This window comes from Leopardus geoffroyi, chromosome C2 (assembly GCF_018350155.1).
Source record: "Leopardus geoffroyi isolate Oge1 chromosome C2, O.geoffroyi_Oge1_pat1.0, whole genome shotgun sequence".
Lineage (NCBI taxonomy): Eukaryota > Metazoa > Chordata > Mammalia > Carnivora > Felidae > Leopardus > Leopardus geoffroyi.
Window position 1 is genome coordinate 65,264,322 of NC_059333.1, and position 26,016 is coordinate 65,290,337.

Consider the following 26,016-nt stretch of genomic DNA (forward strand, 5'->3'; position numbering starts at 1 on the left):
CATACAAAGATGTTCACTACAACATCATTAATATCAAAAAATCAGAAACAACATAAATGTCCAACAATGGGGAAATAGTTAAATAAACTATGGCATATATATGCTATGATATACTAAACAGTCACTAAAAAGAATGAGGTAGATCCATGTAACAGATGTGGAAGAAGACCCATATTAAATTGTTATATTTTATAAGTAAGTTGTAAAACAATATTTATGACATTATTTGTTTTTTTAAAAATATGAGAAATGAGTAAATTGGGTTTAGTTTAAATAAGTTGAATTTCAAATTTTAAAAATTATGTAGAAAAAAATAATTTAATATACAGATAGTATCTGAGATACTAAATAGAAGATATGAAACATAGAAATATCCAGAAATAGGGGCGCCTGGGTGGCTCCGTTGGTTAAGCTCTGACTTCGGCTCAGGTCATAATCTCACGGTTTCTGAGTTCAAGCCCCGCGTCGGGCTCTATGCTGACAGCTCAAAGCCTGGAGGCTGCTTCAGATTCTGGGTCTCCCCCTCTCTCTGCCCCTCCCCTGGCCCTGCTTGTGCTCTCTTTCTGTCTTTCAAAAATAAATAAACATTAAAACAAATAATTTAAAAAAAAGAAATATCCAGAAATACAATATAGGAAAACAGATCTGAAATGCAGGAAGATGTGAGTAGGCAGACTGAAAAGATGTAATATATATCTTTATATATAGATAGATATAATATCTCAGAAAAAACTGATAAAAACAAGCACATCAAGATAAATTATGGTTAACCTATTGAACTATAAAAATATAGAAAAGCTTTTTGACATCCAGGTACAAAAAGTAAATCACTCTCAAGAGAGAAAAATTAAATCTAGACTGATCTCAGACTTCACAGCAACAGTCAATGCCAGAAGATATGGAATAATTTCTAACAAATTGTAGGAAAGACGTTTTGACTCAATAACATATGTATACAAATTCTCTTTCAATTTGGACAGAAACAGGCAGACATTGAAAACATAAACTAACTCAGAGAACAAAGTAAGCACTGAAACAATTCTAAATGATAGAAATCTATCTAGGTTTATCAAGAAATAAATCGTAATTATCAATGTTAAAATGGACATATCTGGGTGGTCTGGTTTAGAATGGTATGTAGAAATATTGTTTTCTCTTGCTTTATACTGTTTGAACTAACTTAAATGAACGTGGATCCTTTTAATAAAAAACCTGAGGTCTGTACTTTTCAAGCACAAATAGTATTCCATTTAAGTAAATTAAAACAGTCAGAATTGATATATACTTACAGAAACAAATCGACATTTGACTGGATCTGAGAGTGGGAGAGTTAACTGCAAAGGCCCATGGGGGAACTTTTCAGTGATGGAAAGTTCTACATTTGACTCTCACACAGGTGCATAAATTTATCAAAACTACATAATATTATACTGAAAACAGGAGCATGTTACTGTAATTAAATTATACTTCAATAAAACTGATTTAAAAGGCAATATGAGTAACTCACGAAAAATTATCTGGTGGCAAAGTGGTTGTCAGTCACATACAAAACACACACACACACACACACACACACACACACACACACACACACACACACACCTACCTAGGGGCTATGATTAGTTTCCTACCAAATGCAATCAAACAGTGATTTCTGAACAATTAACTTTGAACCTAGATTTCAGGTAGAGGGTAAACAAGATCTCCAAAAAATGTAAATGACTGGTCCTCTATACGATCTACAAAGATCCTCAAAACAGACAAAAAAAAAAAAAAAAGTACATGGACATGCAGATTTTGTTTGTCATTAGAAAAATGTCTGGAACAATGCACAAGAAAACCAGAGAATTCGGTGGGTGGAGGTAGGGTATGAGTCAATTCTTAAACACTTCTGCATTGTTTGAATTTTTATGCCTAGGATATGTTACTTCTGTGATTAAAAACGTATGTAAAATACAAAAATAAAGAATTTTAAATAAGTTTATTATTTTTAAATAATATATGCATACTCTATTTAATGCCATCCTACAGAATATGCAATAATTGTTGGCTATTTGTCTCAAAAACAATGTTCAAAAAATAAAAATAAAAATAATCTAACATTCCATTACAGTACACCAGAGTTTCAAGTACAGTCAGTATGGACTCAATGGGTTCTCCAAGATCCTTCCAGAAAATCTGTGAGGTAAAACTTATTTTCTTAATAATGGTAAACTGTTATTTGCCTTTTGCCTGTGTTGACATTTGCACTGACAGCGCAGACAAAGTAGTGGGTGAAACACTGGTGCCTTACCACACTCAAGGTACTGGCACTAAACCATACTCAGTCATTGTAGTGGGTCTTCACCATCATGTGCTCACAGTGAACAAAGAAAATCCAGTTTCACTGAAGAATGTCTTCGGAGAAACAATAACAGTAATTTTATTAAATCTTGACCTTTTTATAATTTCCTGTATGACAAAATGGGCAGTACGAAACATACATCATTTTTGCAGCAGACCAAAGCAAAATGGCTGTCCCAAGGAAAAACACTGGTGCAACTCCTTGAGAGCAAAGCTGAATGAGCTAGTCGCTGTTTTCATGGATCAGCATTTTTATTCAAAAGAACAATTCACAAAATGCAATTATTCAGACTTAGGTATGAGGCACACATTTTTGCAAAACTGAAGAAAATAGGACTCTCACTTCAAGGGAAATAACTGGCAGGTGTTCTTTTCCAATAATAAAATTTGGGGAAATATTACAATTTTGAAAACTTGTATCTGCCATTGTAGCTTAACAGCTTCCCAATACTTAGAAACTGTTTTGATGAGATCAATGGTGATATTAACAAATGTGATCTGTTAGGTAATTTAATGTCTGTCAATATTTATAAAATCTTTATCAAAGAAGCAATATTTCCCAAATTATCAATGTATAATGTACCAAAAAGTCATGCAAGAATAAAAGATCCATTCAAAGTGCAAGATAAACCAATGGATTTCAGAAAACAGAGAAAGAAATGTTTATTGATATGGTTTCAATTCTGCATAGTAACCAACTTCTAAAAAACTAGTTCTTATTGAATTCTGGTAAATACCAAAGAATATCCAAAATTATTTGAAAATGCTGTCAAAATATCCCTTCTTTTTCCAACTACATGTCTGTGTAAGGCAGATATTCTTCATATATTTTAACCAAACCAACATATCATAATAATTGAATGCAGAAGGAGATTGGGGAATCCAGCTGTCTTCTAATGAGTCAGATATTGAAGATATTTCCAAAAATGTGGAACAATACCACTATTCTTGCTAATATTTTTTGGTTTGGGCAAAAATTCTTACTTGTCACAAAAATATTTTATGTCAATATACAATGGATTTATTATTGTTTTTAAATTGATTAATAAATATTCTTAAATGTCCTTACTTTTAATTTCTAATATGGTAAATATCAACAGATATAATCCACATAAACAAAAGCTCTTTGTGGTCCTCAAGAATCTTTAAGGCCCCAATAATCTTCAAGGCCAAAAGGTTGAAAGTCTTTGTAGTACAGCATTAACATATTTTTCACATGTCCTGCATATTGTTTTAAGTCCTGGCTAACAAATGCTAGCATGGCAGTCTGTATTTACACATGAGTAATATGCATAAGTGAAATGTACTACAAGCTTTCTTAACCAATGAAAAACTAAGATGCTAGCCTGATTGGAATGTGTTCTGCAACAAGTGACATTTCCGACACTTGGGCCTCTCTTTTTGCCATGTATTTTGTGTTCTGGCAAACAATCCTGACAGATGGGGCTGACAGAAGTTGCATAACAGGTAATGATAGACCTGGTCCAAGGAAACAAAGATGAAGTGTTATAACAGATATGGATGTTACTTAAGGCATCTTTGAGTACATGATCAAGGATGTCCCTATGAGTAGAAGACTTACGAGATAAACATCAGCAGACTGATTGGATAGTCCACACAGAATGAGCCCCAGCTGGGAGAAACTATGTGTGGAAAAGAAAAAGGGAAAGGAATGGAAGGGAGGACACTGGGCAGTCTCCCTTAGGCGCAGGTTATGATGCCTCCACATGGGGCTCATCTAGTTAATGCTCTTATTTCTAAAAGAACTTCTCCAGTACTTTGTACACATGGCGTGGGGAGGGGGAGATTGAGCTTAGACTACACAGGTGTTATTGTTTTTAATTACCTCTGTTCTTGGGAGACTAGTTTTAACATACAGGCCCTAAGGACAAAGAATACCAGGCATGGAAATGGGAAACTTGACAGTTCTAAATAAATGCCCAAAAGTCCAAGGTCATTCTTGGACTTTATTACCTTTTTATTTTTTTAATATGAAATTTATTGTCAAATTGTTTTCCATACAACACCCAGTGCTCATCCCAACAGGTGCCCTCCTCTATGCCCATCACCCACTTTCCCCTCCCTCCCTCCCACCCCCCATCAACCCTCAGTTTATTCTCAGTTTTTAAGGGTCTCTTATGGGGTGCATTACCTTTTTAAATTAACTTCCAACTCATAGAATCTGGAAAGTCTATGAAAATAGATCTGTATCACCTCTGTTCCACAAAATACATACTAAGGTTTAAAGATGAACTAAAGCTGACACAGTCACACCAAATCCCTAAAAAATGTTTAACAAAAATTATTTTTCATTAAAAGAGAGAGCGAGAACATTCTTTTCAGGTACTCCAAGCACACAGAATTACCAATTATATGAACAACCACTCAGTCATTCTCAAGTATCTACTGAGCACTTACTATATGCCAGGTATGGTACTATCTTTTAGGGAAAATATAAATATAAATATAAATACACACTGAATTATATCATGAAATTAACTTCATGAACAAGGGGAAAATACTAGCATGGAATAATGTCCACCTTCTCACTCACCACTGCCCAACTTCTAAAGTGATTACTGGGTCAGGCTGCTTGGCTCCAGGGTTGACATATCCTCGAAAAAGGTAGAGCTAAATCATTGGAAGGAACCATAAATGGCTAGATGCTAAAAGAACAATAAAACAACCTGATGGTAACAGAACAATACAACATCCTCCAAAATGTTAGGAGACCATGAGGAGGAAAGAGGACAGAAAAGAACCAACATTAATGAGAATGTGGGAGTGAGAGAAAACATATTTTTACATGAGCAACTGCTGTCAACAGGGACAGACTCTGGACAAAGGAGGGTAAAGGGGCTCTCTAAATTAGGACATGATCTTCAACAGACTTCAGAAAAAATTTAAACCTCTTTCCAATTTTTAAAACTACTGGATTAGTCTTTTAAGACTGGCCTACAAGTGGCCCCATGACACTAGAGTTACATTCACAATGTCACATTGTGTTATTACATAGTTATGACCCTTGGTAAAAAACCAGCACTGAATTTCCAAACCTATTCTACTTTAACCATCTATTCCAACCTTAAATTCCAATCCACCATCATTCATACTGCTGATATTAACCTAATTCTCTGACGATTTCTCCAAAGAACTCTACGTGGTACAAGGATTTCCTGAACTCTGTGCTTCTAGCATCTCAGCTTCTTTACTGGAAAGGCTTTTCTAAAATAAATTGTATGTCTAATACTGCCAGTTTGTTACCTCTCTCAAGATCAAAATGCTAAATGAAGAAAAACCAGTAAATAGACTTCTTCTATGAATATTTTTTATTGAACACTTTTTTTCACATTGGAAACTTGTATTTATTTAATCCTATTCTACAAACATAATAATTTTAGTGACACGTTAAAATATGATCTTCCGGAGCGCCTGGGTGGCGCAGTCGGTTAAGCGTCCGACTTCAGCCAGGTCACGATCTCACGGTCCGTGAGTTTGAGCCCCGCGTCAGGCTCTGGGCTGATGGCTCGGAGCCTGGAGCCTGTTTCCGATTCTGTGTCTCCCTCTCTCTCTGCCCCTCCCCCGTTCATGCTCTGTCTCTCTCTGTCCCAAAAATAAATAAACGTTGAAAAAAAAAATTAAAAAAAAATATGATCTTCCAAGCATACATAGGTGAGGCAGAGGCACACAATATAGGAACTATGGAGTATCCAATAATGGTAGCAGATCAAGGCTGAGTCTATCACTTGTGAAATTAGTAAACAGATTTTATTTCTTTGACTGATTTCATGGGGTTTTTTTACGTTTATTTATTTTGAGAGAGCGCGCATGAACGTACACAAGTAGGGGAGGGGCAGAGAGAGCCAGAAAGAGAGAATCCCAAGCTGGCTCCACACTCTCAGCACAGAGCCCGACATGGGCTTAAACTCACAAACCATGAGATCATGACCTGAGCTGATATCAAGAGTCAGGCACTGAACTGACTGAGCCAGCCAGGCGCCCCATGACTTCATGTTTTTTTTAATCATCACAAATGTAAACTATTCTTTCTTATGTGGTAGGACACCAGGTACAGAGGAAATCAACTACTCAAACTTTAATAGAAAGGAAAAAAATCCTTTCACACTTTAGTAAGATCAGCTTAACTAATGAGTAACTAATTAACTTTCCACTTTTAAGACCAAATTCAGCTCAAATCATATGGCGTTTTGAATACCACCCAAGAACTGACACCCCCTCTGAAACCAGTTATTCTCAATTATGATCAAAGGGGGATTTCAGAGCCTCCAGATGGTATGAGAGCTGCCCTCAAAATCCAAGGGTGAGATATATGAGTGCCAGACAGCCCTTATCAAACAAAGGAGGGGGGACTTGCAGTGACTCAACTCCAGAAACCCAGCAATCCTACCTCCAATTGCCTAAAACATCTTTAGTGTGGATAACTATAAATTTAGGATCCCTATTCTAAACAAACTAACACAGATGAGAATTTCAGGGGGAGTGCCACAATTTCCCCACCTCGGCTAGCATTTCCAGTCCCTTGTTCTGTATAACCCACTGCAAATGAAGAATCTTGTGTGCCGGCACATCACCTTGTTTGGCACTAAATCACATGGCTTAACTATGAAGATCCAAACGAGACTTTTCATTATAAATGCTTCCACCATCAAAGTGTGAAAACACATTTGAAAATGTGTCACATACTGTTACTGGGGGGAAAAGTCTTTCCCCCCGCTGCATCATTACCTTGAGTCTGACAACAGTTCTAAGCAGAACATTTTAGAAGCACTTCGTGATTCTATGTTTAAATTGCTTCCTGAGTAGTCCATATGGAATATACAGTGTATTAAGCTTAATTTCTCTAAAATTTTCATCCAGTGGCTGTCACCTTTCATGTAGGCCAAACTACAGATTTTTTACAAAAAAAGTGAATCCTTCTGGTGTGCCTGGATGGCTCAGTCAGTTAAGCATCCAACTTCACCTCAGGTCATGATCTTGTGGTTCATGAGCTCGAGCCCCACATCGGGCTCTGTGCTGACAGCTCAGAGCGTGGAGCCTGCTTTGGATTCTTTGTCTCCCTTTCTCTCTGTCCCTCCTCCGCTTGCACTCAGTCTCTCTCTCAAAAATAAACGTTAAAAAAAAATTGTAAGTGAATCCTTCCAAAGCAGCTACCCAGTTAAAGTTACAGCTAACAAATCGAAGTTCACAATAAAATTTTCAGAATGCTAACATTTAGCATAATAATTCTTTTCATTTTCATTTCATTTTACATGATCCTTTCTTTTTATAGATTTTCTCAGATTCTGGAAAGTTATCTGCTATTGCAAGTAATCCCAAATATTAAAAAAAAAAAAAAAAAACTTCAGACAAATCTAACCTATTGGTAGAACTATACAGAAGTCAACTTTTCTATTCAGATTGCCTCTGAATACTCCACAGAAATTCTTTTTTTTTTTTTTTGAACACTGTGAATGTATTTAATGTCACAGGACTGTACACTTAAAACTGGTTGAAATAATACATTTTTTTGTTATATATTTTTTACCACAATTTACAAAAGGGAAAAAAACACAAGTGGGGACTGAGCCCAGATCATAACACTGCTGGGAAAAGACAGCGAGGTGATTCAGTTCTCAGCCCTAAAGAGAAGGGTGTGTGTGTGTGTGCACACACATGTGCGTGCACACATGCTTAGAAATTCAAACAGAAATAAAAACAGAAATTTCTTGACATTTCTTTCAAAAATTTAAGAGACTCTGTATTTTTTTTTTTCAACGTTTATTTATTTTTTTGGGACAGAGAGAGACAGAGCATGAACGGGGGAGGGGCAGAGAGAGAGGGAGACACAGAATCAGAAACAGGCTCCAGGCTCCGAGCCATCAGCCCAGAGCCTGACGTGGGGCTCGAACTCACGGACCGTGAGATCGTGACCTGGCTGAAGTCGGACGCTTAACCGACTGCGCCACCCAGGCGCCCCGAGACTCTGTATTTCTACCTTTAGTGCATCATGTCTTTGTAGTAGCCAATGCTCAAATGGTTATCTATTTAGCATCCAGAAGCAACTTTGTTCATTCTAAGTCCCAAGGATGGGCCCTAATTCATTCAAAACAACTCTGCCTTTGACTTCAAGAACTTAATGGCAGTCAGGTCAGGATATGGTATTCTCCTAGAGACTGTTATGCTAGGCGCAAGTAAGCACACAATAGCTGTTCACCCTCTTCCCCTCCCCATCTTCAAGAAACTGAATGACAGTGGCCTTTCCATGGCCTACTGAATAAAACCAAATTCAGCATTCAAGGCTCTCTACTATCCTTTTACTATCTTTTTAGCCCTTTCTCCTTTTACACACATCTCTTGCTCTAGCAGCTAGACACTTGGCCTTTCAAGAATATGCTCCTGAACTTTCCATTTCATATCCTTTGATCCAGGCTGTTCCTTTGCCCTAGGAAAGGAGACCCGACTGCTCTCATCTCAGCCAATTCAAATCCTCCTCAAAGTCCAGATCAAAAGTAAACTTTTCTATGAAGTCTTCCTTGATAGCGCCACTGATAAATGGCACTCATATTTTCCTTGTATCATTAACCATTTGTGCATGCTTACAGCCTGTTGCAAAACTGCAAACTCCTTAAGGGCTGCAGACAAACTCTTGTACTCTGTCTTCCACCATCTCTCCCCATCAGACACCCAAATTCAGAGTTGTAGCTCCGCAAATATTTGTTGAACAAATGAACACAACTGTTCATTTCTGAGGGTGAAAAGTGTCTGTACATAATAGATTGTCATGAAGGCTGAACTGTCCTTGGAAGTCTTTAAACATTCTAGGATAGCTTGGGAATAGTTCTGAAGGAAAGGAAACCAATCAGATGACCTTGTAAGGCTACTTCTGCAAATTACATCAACTCTTTAAAAGTACTGCCTAATAACTCAAAAACAAACTACACACAAATACGATTTACAAAAAGGGAGCATAATTTATTGTAGGAGATGAAGGTTAAGAACAGATTATTTTTACCAAAATTTCATCTGCTCTTATAGTAATATTTATAATATTTTCAGTTACGTCCAAGACACTGTATAAAAAGCTCATTTACGCTAATTATTACACACTTGAAAAGCAGGACAGAAAAATGTTGGCCCCTTCAAACTGGTAACCAGACAAAATTAATTTGGAAGCACATACTCACATCACTTAATTATTGTCTACACATCATCACCAAAAATGTATATACTGAACTCCAGGAAAGTTATCTGTAATTGTGACGATTTCTTTCACTGGCATCTATGAAAAAAGTATTCAAAATTTTGTATTCCTTTCTCCCCTACTAAATAAATTTGAACAATTTAAGTCGACTAAAACGAAATCCCTTCAAGATCCATGCATACATTATCAGTTCAAATAAGGCCACAAAACTATGGGAAACATACTGATATCTCCAAAAACAAACAAGGTTAACCACAATATTCCATAAATCACTGAACCTGCTCTTTAAATGAAACCCTTTAGAATAAATCTCAATACATCTCTTTAATTAAATGGGACAGAAAACGCTTCCAAGGCAGTGCACTCACAAAAGAAAAGGGCAAAGATGAAAATCAGAGTTTAAATATGATGGCTATTCATTGAAAATAAAATGTTAAGAAAGCTTAGAGTAGAAAATTTAAATGTAAATAGCTTTAAAGAAACATTAAGAAAATTAAATACACGTTTAGTCTTTCTGTTCTAATATTGTTACCTTTTATGTATTTCAGTAAGCCAATTTAAATGCTTTGGGGGAGAAGCTGGAGTACAAAAAAATTATTGTTTTCGAACACAGTGTAGCACGCTGTAGAGTTATTTTTAAAGCAAAGATCACATTTTCAGCCAAACCTGCGTATGCTTGTTAAAGGTTATGGTAAAGCTGCAGTTTAAAGTTTTCTCAATTACTTTAAAGGCATCTCTATTTTTCCTGGAGCCGCCGGGTAACGGAAATACTGTTTCTCACTGGACCCAGTAAGTGAGGGAGTGATTACCTAAAAAGAGCACGGCGGGGTCAGAGGCAAGTCCGCGAGCAGAGGGAAACGAGCAGCGGGTGCAGTCACCTCTTGGATCTGGGACACCTGAGCCGCGCGCGCGGTGAGGACTGGGGGCACCCGCGGGATAGCAGCCGTGAGAGTGGGCGCGTGAGCCCCGGCCGATAGCAACGAATACGGCCCCTGGGAAAGTTGGGCTCCCAGGACCTGGCACAGGTCCCCCCGGGCCCGCCGGCCCAGGCTGGCCCCGCCGGGAGCGGAGGGCTTGGGCTACTCACCGTGCAGAGAAAGAAGCAGGAGAGGCGCCAGAGGGGAGCCCGGAGAAGTCATCCCGGGGCCGCGGGGAGCGCGCCCGCCGCCCGCCCGACTCCTCGTCGCGCTCTTGGGGCAGCCGGGTCCGCCCGGCGGGGCCGGGACCGTGAGACGCTCAGACCAGGCAAGTGCAGCTCTGCCCTTCCGCTCCGCGGACGCTGAGCTGCGACCAGGCGCGTCCCGGGCTCGCCGGCCTAGCCCCGCAGCGCCGCGGATATCTCGCGCTGCCCCAGGACCCGCCGGCACTGCCGCGCCGCCGGGGGAGCCACTCCCCCCCAACTCTCGCCGGGCTAGTAGGGCAGCAGCCCGGCTCCGGCTCCGCTCCGCGCCGCCCACTCGCCCCGCTCGGTCTCCCAGGCAACCGCGGCTCCAGCGCGACGCCTGGCGGCCCACCCGCGGAGCGAGCGCGGCGCGCAGCTGGCGCTGCCTGGGCCACCTGTGCGCGGTGCCACCCCCTCCCCCGCACGCCGGGGCGAGCGCCGCTGGGGACCCACCGGAGAACGCCCTCCTGGCCTTCTGTCAAGGCCCACCCCGGCCCTGAATCACTCTCCAAACAGTGGGTGTCAGTCTTGATCCCCAGAGTCCTCTAGGAAGGACTTTCCACAACCTTCATCCAGCTAGATTCTTTTCTGTTGTACTTTTCAGATGATTTCTGTCCATTCCTCTCTTCTGTAACTTACATAATCTGAAAGAACCTACCTAATTCCAGCAAAATTAAGAATTGATGAGGTTAATTCTATTCCATAGCTTTTTTTTTTTTTTTCTTTTTTCCTGAGTACCCTTTTTTCCTTAAAAGAGCATAAGGGCTTCATGCTCCTCGCTCCCCGATTCTATCTTCTCTTGCCCTTTCAGCAAAACTTATCTCAACTTCTAATATTTAAAATTTGCCGTTTTAGGGGCCCCTGGCTGGCTGAGTCGGTTAAGTGTCTGACTTTGGCTCAGGTCACCGTCTGGCGGTTTGTGATTTGGAGCCCGGAACAGGGCTCTGTGCTGACATTTCAGAGCCTGGAGCCTGCTTGGGATTCTGTGTCTCCCAATCTCTCTGCCCCTCCCCCACTTGCGCACGCACTCTCTCAAATAAACAAATAAATAAATAAATTTTAAGTTGTAGTTTTAAATGTTTTCTTTAACTATTTGTTCACTAGTGAGAGGGTGATTGTATTATAGTGGTTGTTACTTTGGGTTATTTTTTGTTTCCTGTTTGTTTTGGTTGGGTGGGAAGAGAGACATTCTTGGCATCTGAAATTATTTTACTTAAATATCTACCTACCTCTCTCCTTATAAAAACTAATCTTAATTTCTTATCCATTGTATCACTGGTGTCTTAACAGCTCCATAGTCACTTTCTGCTTCAGCCTCTTAATGGGAAACTTCTAAATTCTTTGGACATACCTGCCTGGGGAATGTCAGACTATTCCGTCAATTTCTACAGCAACATAGATTAGGATTCTTGGGGCCATTAGGAAATTTTGAGCCCCCATCTGGCAGATATAATCCTCACATGGCAACTCAGAATGAAAATAGTATGCACAGGAGAAAGGCAAATATGTAAAACATCTATACATTTGGACAAAGATTGGAAGATACATGTAAAAATAACAGTATCAAGATGGTGGAATTATGGATGCACTTTTTTCTTCTTTGAAAATTTTGATGCTATAGTTTTTAAGTAAGGAAAGTAAGAAATGCCAATCACCTTTAATACCAATACCCTGAAAAGATATACTCTGATTATGAATTGAAGATGCTTAAACTTTGCTCACTACCTCCAATTTGTTAGAATCCCTTACCAGATCTCTAATGGCAAGAAAATGATAATATGACAGTAGAGATTATTTAATACTAACAACAGAAACTTTAGATTTCAACTATGATTTCATCACTGGGATCATTCTCATTCTTTTAAACTCCACAGCAAGAGCTAGATTTTTTTTCTACATTCAATCCAATTCCTTATCTTGTCCTGCACACATTTCCACATTCAAACCCCATGCCAAACAGGGTATAAGAGTAATATAAAGAGAAAAACAAGGAAGCTGTCAAATGTCAGGTGCTACTCAGAACAGGTCTTCACTTTACTATAATCCCAGATTTAAATATAGAGATAGAATATTCGTTTTTTAATTAAATAAATAACCTAATAATCTAGATGAAAAGCCCTGATAAAGCAAGTTACCTGATACATTTCTTAGCACATCAATTCAGCAAGCATTTACAAAATACCTACCTTGTGTAAGACACTGGGTTAAAGGTCAAATATAAAGTATAAGATATGACCCCCACCCTTTAAAAAACTTAACAATTATACGTGGGATATATCCACAAGGTTATGAATCAGAGAAAGAGAGCTCGCTCTCCCGCCTCTATGTCACCATAGTGTACTTCTACCTCACCCAACAGGAGCTGGTGAGTTATTAAGAGAACAGAGTGCTTACAGTTAGGTGGAGCAGCCCTTTTAATAGAAAAAGAAGTGTGGCTTCTGAAGGGGGAGTGGGAATGATCCGATTTCAGACAGCACTCTGTCTGCCCAGAAGCTCGGGCGCAGATGGTAGATGGTGGACTCAAAGGAAGCAGATCGGCAGTACTAGAAACTCTAAGGGCTGTTCACAGAGGCTTCAAAAAGGACACTCTCACAGGAAACAGGGGGAAAAAAAAGTGCTTTTCAATTCACAGAGTTAATACCACTGGCATGTATTTTGAGTAAATTTGTTACTAGTAGTGATGAGTTTCACCAACACTTTCATCCTAATCTGCTTTATGACCACAGTAGGATTTCTTTAAATCTCTTAAGTATTCTGAGTGCTAAAGCAACAGACAACATCTTACATCTGTATAATACTTTATAAACTTCAAAATGCTTTCGCATATGTTATCTGCTTGGATCTTCACAGCAACCCCAGGGGTATGTAAGGCAGGTATTATTGCCCCCTCTCCACATCGTAAGACACTGAGTCTCAAAAAGATCAAGGGACGCTTTGGGGATTGCAAATACCAAGGCAGAACTGCAACCAAGGTCTTTTGACATTCATCCTATGGTTGTTTCCTACCACACCAGTGTTTTTCTTTTAGCTCTTTATAGACCAACATCGGAAGAATTTCATATAAACCATAGGTTAGTGTCTTAAAGCTGTCTGTGGGAACACTGCAGTTGCTGCCCCAACATACATCAGACCCCACCCCCACCACTTCCACCCACTCCCATAGGAATAACCCATAAAATTTCCACTACATAATGTAACAATAATCTTGGGCTCAAAACATTGATGACATGAGAATATAGTCAACGTCTAAATATCTAAATATGAATTATCCCAATTCAAATTGTAATCCTAGACCAGCTTCTATCCTCCACCCATGAAAATGCTGGATGATCTTTCTACAATGTTACTCTGCATTCAAGAATGGAAAATTAGTTTTAATATTAGCTTAAGAGAAAAACAATTAAGAAAGAAAAACGATGGAGGGAATGATAAGGCTTTCCAAAGCCAAGTATAAACTATTTTTAATTAGCTACTTTTAAATTATTAATAGCACCTATCCCTCTCCATTTATGTATATAATTAAAGATTAATTGCATTTAAGTTTTTGAGAATGTCTATGGAATGTTTTATAAGAATGTCATTCATTTTTTTAAGTAAAGTTTATTTCTTTATTGGGGGAGGTGGGAAGAGAGAGAGGGGAGAGACAATCCCAAACTGGCTCCCGTGCTGTCAGCCTGGACCCCGACTTAGGGCTCAATCCCATGAACCAGGAGATCATGACCTGAGCTGAAATCAAGAGTTGATGCTTAACTGACTGAGCCACTTGGGCATCCCAAGAATATCATTCTTAAGGCTTGAAAATACCTTTTGATCCTTGTTTGAGCCAGTAATTCATCCTGTAACTGTTTAAACGAGGTTGCCTAGGACCATGTATAATCTAGAGCTTGGTCCTTTTAGAAGTAAAATTTGAAAGGAATTCTTCCCCCTTCCCCTTTTGTGAAAAGACGATTAAGGCTCTGAGATAATAATAAAGAGTGGAAAAGATAATAATGGAATTGTTAGAATAATTAACAAGCCAATAAGTGTTTATTCTATGTTAAATACAAATAAACCATTTAATATTTGAAAGATTTATTATTTCAAAATCTCCATCACAAATTTTGGATCAATTTACAACCTAGATATATTGACAGCTTAGTCTTTCTGATACGTTTCTTATATTAGTTTCTGCCCACTTCTCTAGGATAGCTGTGCTAGATAGGAGTCACACAAAGGTAAACAGCATTTCCATCCCCCTCACCATCGCCTAATCCCTATCACCACTGTGAATATTGCTGAAGCAAAGTTTTGCATCTTCATCCATTTGGGGAAAAGTTGGCTCTTTTCCTTGAAATCCTTCTGTTATGAACACATTTATTTTCAGGCAAAGTTACTCTCTGAAGCGGGGCCCATTGTGACAAAATGCTACTGAATTCATTCTAACAGCAAATTGAAAATGGCGCCAATACATTTTTTAGGATTTGAAAAGGGCAATAGTGTAAGAAACATTTTATGTCACCTCACATTTTTTTGTATTCTCTTTCTGATAATGTAAGGAAAATAATTTTCAAATATTCTTCAAAGTCTCTTTACCAGTATTCAGTAATCTAAACTAATCTCCTTCAACCTCTCACTTGATTTATATATTGTAGTATTGACAATCACTTATTTCAGTTGGTTCAAATTCTGAGTTTTCCATAGAAGTTTAATGTAAAGTGCAGTTCAGACTTCTATTTCTGGCAACAAAACAGACTAGAGACCTTGACTTAGACAAGAAATGAGAAATTATTTTTTTTAATCTTAAATGAATTGATGAGATCTCAGTAAAATATGGGAGTCAGGCTGAAAGCTAGATGAAGGAAGGAATTCCTCAACAGTCTATTCTCAACACAGCATCCAGAGTGTTCCTATTAAATCAGATCAGATTACTGCTCTGCCCAGTGACTTTCTGACTCACACTGAAAGTAGAAGTCTTTATTATAAATTATAAGGTTTGTATCAGATTTCTATTGCTGCTGTAACAGATTACTGCAAACTTAGTAGTGTAAAACAACACAAATTTATTATAGTTCTGAGGTCAGAAGTCCAAAATGGGTCTCATTGGGCTAAAATCAAGATGGCTGCAGGGCTGTGCTCCTTTCTGGAGAATCCTTTTCCTTTCCTTCTACAGCTTCTAGAGTTCACCTACTTTCCTTGGCTTATGGCCCCCTTCCTCCATTTTCAAAGCCAGCAACATCAGGCCAAGTCCTTTCCACATTGCTGTCTCCCTGACTCTGTCTCCTGCTTCCACATTTAAGGATCCTTGTGATAACAGTGGGCCCGCTTGTTAATCCAAGATAACCTCCTAATCTCCAAATCAGTTGAAGGGCAGCCTTAATTGCATTTACAATCTTAATTCCCTTTTTCCAAGTGAGGGAACATATTCTTAGGTTCCAGGGATTAAGTGGATATCTTGAGATGGGGAGTGGAGAGGGCACTATTCTGCTTAAGAAGTCCCAACTTAATCTAGTCCCTCCTTATCTCTCTATTTGCTTCTTCTAGTTTCTTCTCATTCACTCAGCTCTCACTACAATGACCTCCTCAATTTTCCTTGAACAAATAGAAACACATTTGCCTCATTTGCCTCGGGACCTACAAAATTGTTCTTTCCCTAGATCTTGCATAGTTATCCTTTCACTTCCTGTGGGTCTTCCTCACATGTCACCTGAAGTGAGGCCTTTGATGACCATCTTATCTAAAATATAAAACTTGAAAAGATATTTTAAAATCCCTCTCCCTATTGTATTTTTTTCTTAGCATTACATCACTAACATACTCTATAATTTATATAATAATCATTTATTTTCAGACACACCCAATAAGACCAACAAGAATAGGGATTTTGATCTGTTTTATTCATTGTTGAATTCTCAGTGTCTTCAACATTGCTTGGCACATAGTAGACACTGAATAAACATTTAAAAAAAATGAATCAGTGAATGAAACAAGTCTCAGGAAACTTCACAGGACTGGAATCAATCAGAACACATTCTCTGACCATAATGTTACTAAGCTAAATATCAATAACAGTATGAATACATATATACTCATACACTTAAATATTAAGAAAGTCACTTTTAAATAATTCAAAATCAAAGAGGATATCATAAAAAAACTAAAAAAGTATTTAGAAGAAAACAGTAATGAAAATACAACCTGTGCAAAGCAACTAGCATACTTGGAGGAAAACTTTAAGGCTTCAAATGTGTATGTTAGAAAAGATGAAAGCTTAAACACAAATGAATTATGATAAAGTTTATGAAGTCTGACAAAGAAAATAAAATAGGTCCAAGGAGAGTAGAAGGAAGAAGCTAATAAAGAGACAAAATTAATGAAATATTAAACAAAACATATAATATGGAGATCAACACAGCCAAGAGTTGGTACCTTGAAAAGTTTAATAAATTAACAAAACTGGTGAGGCTAAACAAAATTTAAAACGAGAGAGAAATAATATCATATTTTAATTATCAAATAATAGCGTAATTTAAGAAGGAGACATCACCAAAGATGCTATGGAGATTAAAAAGATTGGGAGAATAATGAACAATTTTATGCTAATAAATTTGAAAACTTACAAGAAAGAGACAAATTCCTAGAGAAATATGACTTACCAATACTTGCTCAAAAATAAACAGAAAATATGAGTAATCCCATATAATTAAGGTAATTAAAGCAATAGTGTAAAATCTTCCTATAAATAAAACTATAGATCCAGACAATTTTATCAGCAAGTTTCACCAAATGTTCAGGGAACAAAAAACTCCAATCTTTTACAAACTATTCAACAATACAGAAAGAAAAGGAAATCCTCTTTAACTCATTTTGTGGTGCTAGCATTATATTGATTACCAAATATGGACAAAGATAATGCAAGAAAGGAAGATAGGTTAATTTTCATTATGTAGAGATTTATATCATGCAAATGAATATTAGCAAATCAAGTTCAGTGATATATAAAAAGAGTAATTCATCACACCAATTGAATTTATTTTGGGAATGTAAGATTGGTTTAACATGTGAAAATTAATGTTATTTGCTATGTTAAAAGATTAAGAAAAAAAATAATACGATCATTTCATTAAGTGCACACTGGAGGCAAAGCTTTGAGAAACCTGGGTGCCACTCTCAGAGAACAGTAAAAGCAGTGTGATGAACTGTGGGATAGCTGAATACTTGTAATGTTACCACATTGCTTAAATAAAGAAAATAACATACTTCAATCTCCAAATTCTGGACTCAAGTTCTGGACTGAAACTCAAGTACTTTCTAAGAATGTGCTAAAAGAATGCTATCTCTTAAAGATGCAGAGTTGAAATAGGTATGGCCTAATAATTTGTTTCAGAAATAATGTCTGTAGCCTCTGTCTCTATCTTGTTCCTTGCTCTGTCATTTACATATTTACACTATTAACTAACTTTCTGTTTCTTTCCTCTTCTTGTTTTATTTAGGGTGTGATAGCAGCAGATAATTTTATAGTCAGTCCACAGACAGAGGAATATCAAGACAGAAGAACAACCCAAAAAGAAGAATGGATATCACCACTGGACTTAAGTATGGAACCATAAATAATAACAAGAGTTTGCAATTGTCTCCTAGTGTGGAATTGAGTGATTTAACAGTTGTGAGAAGGTACATGCATTATGTATTTTTTAATATAAATATAAGGGAGGAAAGTGTTGGTAGATGTTGGGCATTCAAAGGAGTAGACTGTGGGGAATTGTTCTGATTGCTAAGTATTTTTTGACTGCTAAGCATCAAGACTCTCTTCCAATGTTCAGAGAATTCTCCAGTTTTGTTCTCAGTGGGAACCAAAGTCTACCTTCCAATGCAGACTCCAAAAATGACTTCCTAGCATCTATACTGTGCTCACATAATATAAGGTTGAGCCAACAGAAGTTCATCTCTGGACTATAAATCGTGAGCAGGTGTCACAAAAATTCGGGGATAAGAAAGGGATAAGGGATACGAATAAGGAAGGGATAAAGAACTCACACCACTGTCCACTGAACAAAGACATTTGTGGCAATGATGCCAGGTGTGGCATCCAGTACCTGTGCCATCATCAATGGTTGCCACTGGACTATTCCTATAGTGTCATTTCAGCAACCTAGCCTTCTTTGGTTTCTGCTTGTTTTCTGACCCTTTAGACTTCCCGTTTTTTCTAGGAGCTTTCCTGCTCCTGGACCTTTCCTGCTTTAATTAACCATCATCAATTTCTGTTGCCTGCCATCAAGAACACTGTCTTTAGAGTTAAAGTGTTCTGAAGGTCTTGTCTCTCTAGAGGGAGGTTAGAGCTATTCATGAACTTATAGTTCCAAAGAGGTGAGAATCTTATGTGGATCCTGAGAAACTTAACAGAAACCCATGGGGGAGGGGAAGGAAAAAAAAAAAGAGGTTAGAGTGGGAGAGAGCCAAAGCATAAGAGACTCTTAAAAACTGAGAACAAACTGAGGGTTGATGGGGGTGGGAGGGAGGGGAGGGTGGGTGATGGGTATTGAGAAGGGCACCTTTTGGGATAAGCACTGGGTGTCGTATGGAAACCAATTTGACAATAAATTTCATATATTGAAAAAAAAACAAAACAAAAAAAAAAAAAACAAAAGAGGTGAGAAAGGTCCTACTTGATTAGAGCCAGAAATTATCTTCCTAAAGAAGGAACATCTCAGCTAGTGGTCAAGAAATAGGAAGAAACAAGCCATGAAGAGAACTAGAAATGGTCAAAAGATGGCCTCCAGTCTGGTAACACATATGATTAGCATGTGGATCAGAGTCAGTGTTGCGTGTACATTTCTGGTTTAAATTCAGTCCATATTTCTGCATACTTGCTATGTGCCAGGCACCATGCTATATGCTTTAACAAACATAGTCTCATTTAAATCCTGACAACAACTCTGTGAGATAGTGGTTTTCCACTCATTTTTCCAGATGAATAAAACCAAGATTTAGAGAAACTTTAAACTGCTTCATCAAAAACATAGAATTCTTAAGTAATAAAACCCAAAGAGTAAAACCCAACCTTTCTAACTGTAAGGGCAGTATTCTTTCCACTATACCCTAATACCTCTATTTGAATAGCAACCTGACCGGCAATTTGGAATTGGTACTATTTCTGCTACTTTTTAATACTAAAGAATTGTTTGTTCAGATTTTAGCCTGCCTTCTGAATCTGTTGTTAATGAACACTCTTCCTTAAAAGACACTTATACAATTCAATGCATACCACCACCCCTTAAAAATTAATATAAAATTTTATAGTTAGTGAGCTTAAAAGATTAAATAATACCTTGATTTTATGTGCTATTAATGATAAAATCAGTAATAACTCATAAAAATTGGAACTCAAATTAAAAACAGTGAGCCATGCTGTGTTTCTATGGTAACACAATGAAGAAAATATTAGATGGCCTAAAAGATATTTAATTCCAATAAGTCAGTTCACAGCTTTAAAATTATTTCAGAAAATCCATATATATCTAATCATTATTACCAAAATCCACACACTAATACCCTATATTCCTAAAGGAAGAGTATGAGACCCTTCTTGTGTATTTGAGATCTTCTCAGCCCCACCTCTTGTTCCGGCTTCTGCTGCAGGTTCAGATCAACTTCTCACAGGTATAACCTGACAGCAACTTGCTTCATTGTGGCCTACAGCAAGTATCTCTCCCTGCTCAGGACAATGCTGCCTGGGACACGGGCAGGAATCTGGTGGGACCAACATGTGTAACCTAGAAGCTCAGGGATGTCAACACTGATGGGGCCAGTCTTGACCAGTGTGGGATGGGAGCCAATGGATCAACCTACTGCCTTGCATTCTCCAGGGGAGTGGAGGAGGGGCAGTTCTTAGTTCCTCAAGCTCCTTAGAAAGCCCTGGCATGACCAATAGTAACCAACAGTAACCAACAAATGAATACATCCTTGATCAGCTTTTCCTCCCTCTCTTTTTCAATCCTTCACCAATTAACCCTGCTCCCTGAAATTACTTCCTAAATAAACTAACTCTACATAAACTTTTGTCTCAGGATAAACTTGCAGGGAAACCTAGGCTAAGAGACCTACCCTTACATGGGTTTTATATGCCTGTCTATATGGTTCTTACCAAGATTCTATTATAGCTTTTTAATAGCCTGCTCTTTCCAAATTACACATCAAAACTATGGAATAGTACATTTCTTCTTGTCCTAGAGATTTTGGAAGGTCTCTACAATGTATTTTTCATGAAATCTAGTAACAAATAAGGCAAATACAAAACACAGCTTTTGTATTTGAAGTTCTAAATGATAAAAGATTTGCTCAATGCCATATATATTTTTAAATGGCTTTTGTAAAGTCACTTAACCTGTTTAGACCTCAACTATAAACTTTATAAAAATGGGATATAATTCTTACCTCACAAGTTGTTATAAGAATTCAATGAGGTAATACAGTAAAACCTTGGTTTGCGAGCATAATTCATTCCAGAAACATGCTTGTAATCCAAAGTACTCATATATCAAAGCAAGTTTCAAGAACCATTGGCTCAGTTGTGGTCATGTGACATTCGGCATCACATACTACTCATATTGTAATACATCACTCATTTATCAAGTTGGAATCTGTTAGAAATGTTTGCTCATCTTGCAGAACACTCACAGAACAAGTTACTCACAATTCAAGGTTTTACTGCATAAATGAAAATGCCCATTACAACCTTTCACAGATAATCGGCCAGGCCAGTAATGTTAGCTGCTGTTATTATTACCATTATTATTATAATATTGGTTTTATATTTGAAAGCCTACCTTCATGGTAATAAAATATCCATTTTGTGGACTTGATATACCACCAAAAACTTTTCATTGCATTGTATTTTGCAGTCATAAGCAAATATTTGAATTCATTTAATTCTCAGAACAAACTGAAAAGCCCTCTGAATAGATCTTTGAAATGAGAGACTTCACTGCTTTGCTACTTTAACAGACACCTTTGCCTCACAGCCAACCCTACCTACCCTGTCCTTCCACCTTTAATGAGGTCTCATGCAGTCCTTCATCAACTCAACAAGTACAGAAAAATGACCATATGATGTGTTAAGTGGCAATGAAGCAATTAGATCATGTAAAATGCATGCTTGAATTATTATAAGGTTAATAAAATGACTGGGCTAATAAATTGGCTAGCTGGTCAGGAATTCCAGAGGTCCTATCGCTGGATCCAGATCTATTCCTGTCTTAGCTGTGGTTTAGCGCCACCTGGTGGCACTTCATACTACAGCTTGGCTTTTGATGGAACTGTTTCTGAGTTGAGTCCTGTGTTACCGGTACTTCACAGCAGCATCAGTGATCCCAGTAATAGTGAGTTGGCACTTGTTTCATTAGCTTGATATAAGAATACTCAACCACAATATACATAATATACATTCCCTATGCTTCCTGGGACATATCTGCCTGCCATTTAACCTTCTAACATCACCCCACCATATCCTCCCTTAGACAGTAAGCCCTTTAGCCTCCACCCCATCCCCACACTCCCAATATGCAAAAGAACTAAACATAGGACAAGAATTAATTGCCAGTTTTATTATATGTTAATTCTAATTACTTTTGAGGGGTAGTATAATGTGGTTTTACTGTATTTACATATCCCAGGTCCTGTTAAGACACTGGTGATACATTAAGTAGAGGTCTTTGCTCTTATGAAACCTCCAGTTTAGTGGAAAATGCAGAAATGTATCCAATACTACACTACCTTAATTACTGTAGATATATAGTAGTCTTGATATCTGGTAGTATAAATCCTTCAGCTTTGTGTTTCTTAAGACTGCCTTGGCTATTTTTGGTCCTTTGCACTTCCAAGTGAATTTTAGAACCAGGACCTAAATTTCCCCAATAAAATCTCCTGGGATTTTGATTGGGATTATGTTGAAACTATAGATTAATTTAGGAAAATTGGTATCTTTACATAATATTCATTCTTCAAATCCAAGAATATGCCAGATCAAGCAATTCAGTTAGGGTTCTTTCATTTCTCACGATCATATTTAGTATGCACATTTTTGGTTAAATTTATTCCCACTTAAATTTATTCCTAAATTTGGTTGACTTCAATCCTTTGATGCTTTTGTAAATGGTATCATTTTTCAAATTTCATTTTCTATTTGTCTCTTCCTGGCACATAGAAAAAAATTTAACTGTTGTGTATCTTATTTCCAACAATCTTACAAAATTCACTTATTGATTCTAAATTTTTTTGAATGGTCTATATACCTAATTACATCATCTAAAAATAATAAGTTTATTTCTTCCTTTTTAATCCTTATTTGCTTCTTTTTTCTTACCCTATTGCACTGCCTAAGACCTCCAGAAAATGTTGAATGGAAGTGTTGGTAGTAGGCCTCCTTGTCTCACATCCAGTATCAGAGGAAAAGTTGTGAATATTTCATCATTTAATATGATGCCTCATATAGGTTTTTTAATAAATATATTTATCAAGTTAAGAAATTCTATTTTATTCCATGTTTGCCAAGATTTTTAAAAATCATTAATCTCGGGGGGCCTGGGTGGCTCAGTGGGTTAAGCGTCCGACTTCAGCTCAGGTCATGATCTCGTGGTCCGAGAGTTCAAGCCCCGCATCGGGCTCTGTGCTGACAGCTCAGAGCCTGAAGCCTGTTTCGGATTCTGTGTCTCCCTCTCTCTTTGACCCTCCCCCGTTCATGCTCTGTCTCTCTCTGTCTCAAAAACAAATAAATGTTAAAAAATTTTTAAAAAAATCATTAATCTCTTAAAATTTCTGAAATGCTTTCTTTATATTTGTTGCAATGAGCATGACCTTTCTTTTTTTTTTCTTAATAATGTGTGAGTTACCTTAACTGAGTTGTGGTTACTAAGCGACAGTTAATTGCATCTGTGAAATAAATTCCACTGGCATTTGCTTTTATCCTTTTTACATACAGCTGGATTTTTTAAAGTGCTTTTTAAGAATTTTTGCATCTACATTCATGAGAAAGACTGATAATTTTCTTGCAGTATCCTTTTAGTTTTAGAATAAAGTTTATACTGGCCTCATATAAAGTAGGAAGGTACTCCTCTGTCTCTATTTTAAAACAGAATTTGTGAAATACTTGTTTTGTTTCTTACATAAATGTTTGTGAGAATTTACTTGTGTATCCATCAAACCTGGGTTTTCACTATGTAAAGTTGTTTCTTCATGGGCAATCTTTTTAATTAATGTCACACTATTCAGGTTTTCTATTTATTCTCTGGCAGCTTTGGTTAGTTGTTATTTTTCAAAAATCTATCCATTTTATCCAAATTTATTGGCTCCAAATTCATAATAGTCTCTTAATGTATATTTGATGTCTATAAAATCCATAGTAATATCATCTTTAAAAATTTTTTTAATGTTTATTTATTTTTGAGAGACAAAAGAGCACACATGCCCAAGAAGGGGAGGGGGAGAGAGAGAGGAGGACAGAGGATCTGAAGCAGGCTCTGAGCTGACAGCAGAGAGCCCAATGTGGGGCTTGAACTCAAGAACCATGAGATCACGACCTGAGCCGAAGTTGGACACTTAACCATCTGAGCCACCCAGGCACCAGCATAGTAATACCATCTTTTTAATGACTGATGCAAGTAATTGGTATTTACCTTTTTGTTACAATGGTGAAAAAATAACAAGATAATAGTTAGGGTCCACCAGAATTAAATAATCCAGGATGATGCGCTCATTTCAAAATCCTAATTTAATTACATCTGTGAAAACCCTTTTTCCAAACAAGACAACACTCAGAGGTTTTGAGAATTATGACATGGATAGATCACTTTGGGCATCACTATCCAGCCTATTACACCTTCGTTTGCAACAGTCTTACAGTGAGGTGCAGTATTCTTTATGTAGTATTCTTTGTATTTATCATGCTTGTAGTGGGCTGAGTTCTTTAATCCACGGCTTGATTTACCTTAAAAGCTTTGGATATTCTCAGCTATAATCTCTTCAAAGGTTGCTTCTATCCCATTCTATTCTTTTTCTGTGTTCCTAACATATTTTAGAGCTTCCGAGTGTGATTCATATGAAGAGTGCAGTACAACTAGCTTTTACCAGCTTGCAAAGTCAATTTTTAAATATTCAGGTATTTTGTGATATGGCTATTGTGATAATAGTTGCTTGAAATCAGCCGTGGTGACAGCATTTATATCATGGTAGTAAGTTATACCATTACAAATCAAGACTTTCTGTTTTCAGAGAGCTAAATTACAATACACATTTTTTACACTGTTTTGTTCTCTCCATTCTTGTGTCTCTCTGTGCTTCAACTTGGATATTTTCTCTTGAATTATCTTCCAGTTTACTAAGCCTGTGTTCAGCTGTGTCTAATATCACAAAATCTATTTATTGAGTTATTAATTTCAGATACTGTATTTTTTTACTTATATATGTCCATTTTAATTTTTATATATAACAAATATCTAGTGAGATTTTCCATCATTTCATCACTTTGGCCATGTTTTCCTTTATTTTCTTAAACATATTAATCACAGTTATTACAACTCTTTGTCTGCAAACTTCAATGTGGCCCTACTCAACTGTCTTCTTTTTCTCTTAATTATAGGCCCTATTTGTCTTGCCTCATTATATGCCTAGCAGTTTTTTTATGGTATGCCAAATTCTGTGTATTTAAAGAAACACAAATGCTCCAAATAATGTTATTCTTCACCAAAAAGGGTTTTTCTGTCCTTTACTAGTATATAGGAGGAAAGAGTGATTACCTCAATCCAACCAAGTACTGACTGGGTTGGGACTAGTTCCAGTTTTAATAAAACTCAGGTCTGTCTCTGGTTCTCCTCTTTTCCTCAGCCTTTCCTGAACTGTTTATTGAGTACCTGATGAGTTTCCAACTCTTCAGACAAACTGTGGAAGATCCAGCTCTACTTTTCCAAAGTTCTCAGCCCAGCTCTTCAGTCTCCTGACCCTACATTGTAAAATCTAGCAAATGTCTTGAAGGGAAACCAGCTGTGCGTTTGAGGCATATCCCCACCTTCGGCAAGTCTTTGTTGCCTAAGTTTCATGAGACTACAGAAGATTTCACTCTGCCTTTCAGAAGCTTTCAGCTTAGCTCCTCAGCTACCTGTGCAGAACCAAAATTTGACTAATGTCCTGTGAGAAAAACCAGATGTGCATTTAATGTGCTTCAGGTTTCCCTTTTTTCACTCCTGCCCTGCCTGACCACTAAAAGCTTTATACATTTCTCTTTCTATTAGCAGAGTCTTCTGCCTAGGCCACACCAGAGCTGGCAAATGACCCCAGGAAGAGA

The 26,016-nt window shown here is 37.5% G+C and overlaps 1 protein-coding gene across 1 annotated transcript in view; it reads right to left on the reverse strand.

The window, feature by feature from the left end:
* The window catches only part of IGSF11 (immunoglobulin superfamily member 11), a 129,969-nt gene extending 119,000 nt beyond the window's left edge, over positions 1-10,969 (reverse strand). The window contains exon 1 of the mRNA XM_045502117.1: positions 10,632-10,969. Coding sequence (XP_045358073.1) covers positions 10,632-10,683 — 52 coding nt within the window. The 5' untranslated portion in view covers positions 10,684-10,969. The remainder of the gene's footprint in view (positions 1-10,631) is intronic.
* Between the last annotated feature and the right edge of the window lie 15,047 nt (positions 10,970-26,016).